The sequence below is a fragment of the Acanthisitta chloris genome, unplaced genomic scaffold, assembly GCF_000695815.1.
Source record: "Acanthisitta chloris isolate BGI_N310 unplaced genomic scaffold, ASM69581v1 scaffold29829, whole genome shotgun sequence".
Lineage (NCBI taxonomy): Eukaryota > Metazoa > Chordata > Aves > Passeriformes > Acanthisittidae > Acanthisitta > Acanthisitta chloris.
Genome location: NW_008693537.1, coordinates 1 through 2,040, shown reverse-complemented (window position 1 = coordinate 2,040; position 2,040 = coordinate 1). Strand labels below are relative to the sequence as shown.

General features: G+C 58.3%; 1 protein-coding gene across 1 annotated transcript; it reads right to left on the bottom strand.

Annotated features, from left to right (window-relative positions):
* Positions 1-12: 12 nt before the first annotated feature.
* QRICH2 (glutamine rich 2) lies at positions 13-540 on the bottom strand (the record flags this gene model as incomplete). The annotated part of the gene is made up of 1 exon (XM_009083112.1): positions 13-540. A coding segment is annotated over exon 1 (528 nt), but the record flags the coding sequence as incomplete, so codon positions are not given.
* Positions 541-2,040: the final 1,500 nt, after the last annotated feature.

Below are 2,040 nucleotides of genomic sequence, written 5' to 3'. Positions count from 1 at the left end.
CGGGACACGCACCGCGCGGGACACGCTCCACCCCCCGGGACACGCAGGGACCGGGACACGCCTCGACGGGGGACACGGACACGCCCCGGGACACGCCTCCCCCCGCGGCGCGGCAGAGGGTGTGGCACGTCGCCCCGTATCGCGACATAGTGCGCTGTGTCCCGCGTCATCCCGCGCTATGTCGCTCCGTGCTGTGCCATCCCGCACCGCACCATCCTGCACCGTGTCATCCTGCACTGTGCCATCCCACACCGTGTCATCCTGCACTGCACCATCCCACACTGTGCCATCCTGCACCGTGCCATCCTGCACTGCACCATCCCACACTGTGCCATCCTGCACCGTGCCATCCTGCACTGTGCCATCCCACACTGTGCCATCCTGCACCACGCCATCCTGCACCGTGCCATCCTGCACTGCACCATCCCACACTGTGCCATCCTGCACTGCACCATCCCACACTGTGCCATCCAGCACCACACCATCCTGCACCGTGTCATCCTGCACTGTTCCATCCCACACTGTGCCATCCCACAACATGCCATCCTGCACTGTGCCATCCCTCACCGTGCCATCCTGCACTGCACCATCCCACGCCGTGCCGTGCCATCCCACATTAAGTACATCCCAGAGTCCCGCGGGAATCGGCCGGAGCAGTTGCCAGGGCACTCTCCGTGGCGTTTGGAAGGTCCTGGCACTCGGGGAAGTCGCAGGTGACAGGGAAAGGGAAATATTGTATCCATCTTAATAAAGGGTTTCCACTCCTCTCCAGGAGGACCGTGGGAACTGCACTGCCAGCCTCACCTCCCTGCCTGGATCGTAGATCTTCCTGGAAGCTGTGATGAGGCACATGGAGGACAGGGATGTAAGTCCTGCCCGACCAGCTCAGTGGCCTTTTGTGGTGGAGTGACTCCATCAGAGGACAAGGATCACAGATGTCCTTTATCTGGACTCCTGTAAAGCTTTGTCTCAATCCCACACTACATCCTCTTCATTGGAGAGATGGATTTGATGAGTGGACTATTGGAAGGATAAGAAAACAGTTGGACAATCACATCCAGAGGACAGTGGTCAATGCCTCAGAGTCCTGATGGACATCAGCGACCAATGGTGTCCCCCAGGGGTCCATACTGGGACCAGTGATATTTAATATCTTCATTGACACAAAGGGGTCGAGTTGGCAGGTGAGACCAAGCTGAGTAGTGCAGTGACACACCTGGAGGACAAGGACATCCAGAGGGACCTGGACAAGCTCCAGCTGTGGCCCATGGGAATCTCATGAGGATTAACAAGGCCAAGTGCTGGTGCTGCCCCTGGGTCAGAGCAGCCCCTAGCTGAGAGAATTGGGAAGAGAATTTTTGGGGTGACCTAACTGTGCTCTGAAAGGAACAAGAAATATGGAAATATTTCCAAGGGCCTGGAGGGGCAGGACAAGGGGGAATGGCTTCACACTGCTGCAGAGTAGGGTTGGATGGGATATTGGGAGGACGTTCTTGGCTGTGAGGGTGGTGAGGTGCTGGCACAGGTTGCCCAGAGTGGCTCCGGCTCCTCTATCCCTGGAGCTTTTCCTGTAATTTTTATCTTTTAAAAAATTTAATCTGTAATTATTTCAAGTGTATTTAAACCCCAAAGATATGGATCAAGCCCTGCTGGGGATTTCTCATTCCCAGCCCATGGCTCAGGTGTCCCAAGTGTCATTCCTTCTAGGGAAGGGCGTCCCGTTGGTGCCCACTCCAGTGCAGTGTGGTGATGCAAAGCTGCTCCACTCCATCCCTCCCCTGTTCCTTCCCCATCGCCGTGTCCCTGCTGCCCTCCCACATCCCCCAGGGGAGCGGGACATGGGGAAGCTGAGGCAGGCACTGGCTGTCCTCCCAATGCCATCTGTCCCGAGGGGGAAAACTTGGAGCCTCATCCTGCATCCCACGGCGCTGCGGGGCCTGGCACGTCCGGCAGGGAAGGGGTGCGGGCTGAGGAAATGGGAGAGACCTGGCCGGAGTCCTGCTCTCCTCCTCCCGCGGCCCCACCTCCCCGGCCCGCTTA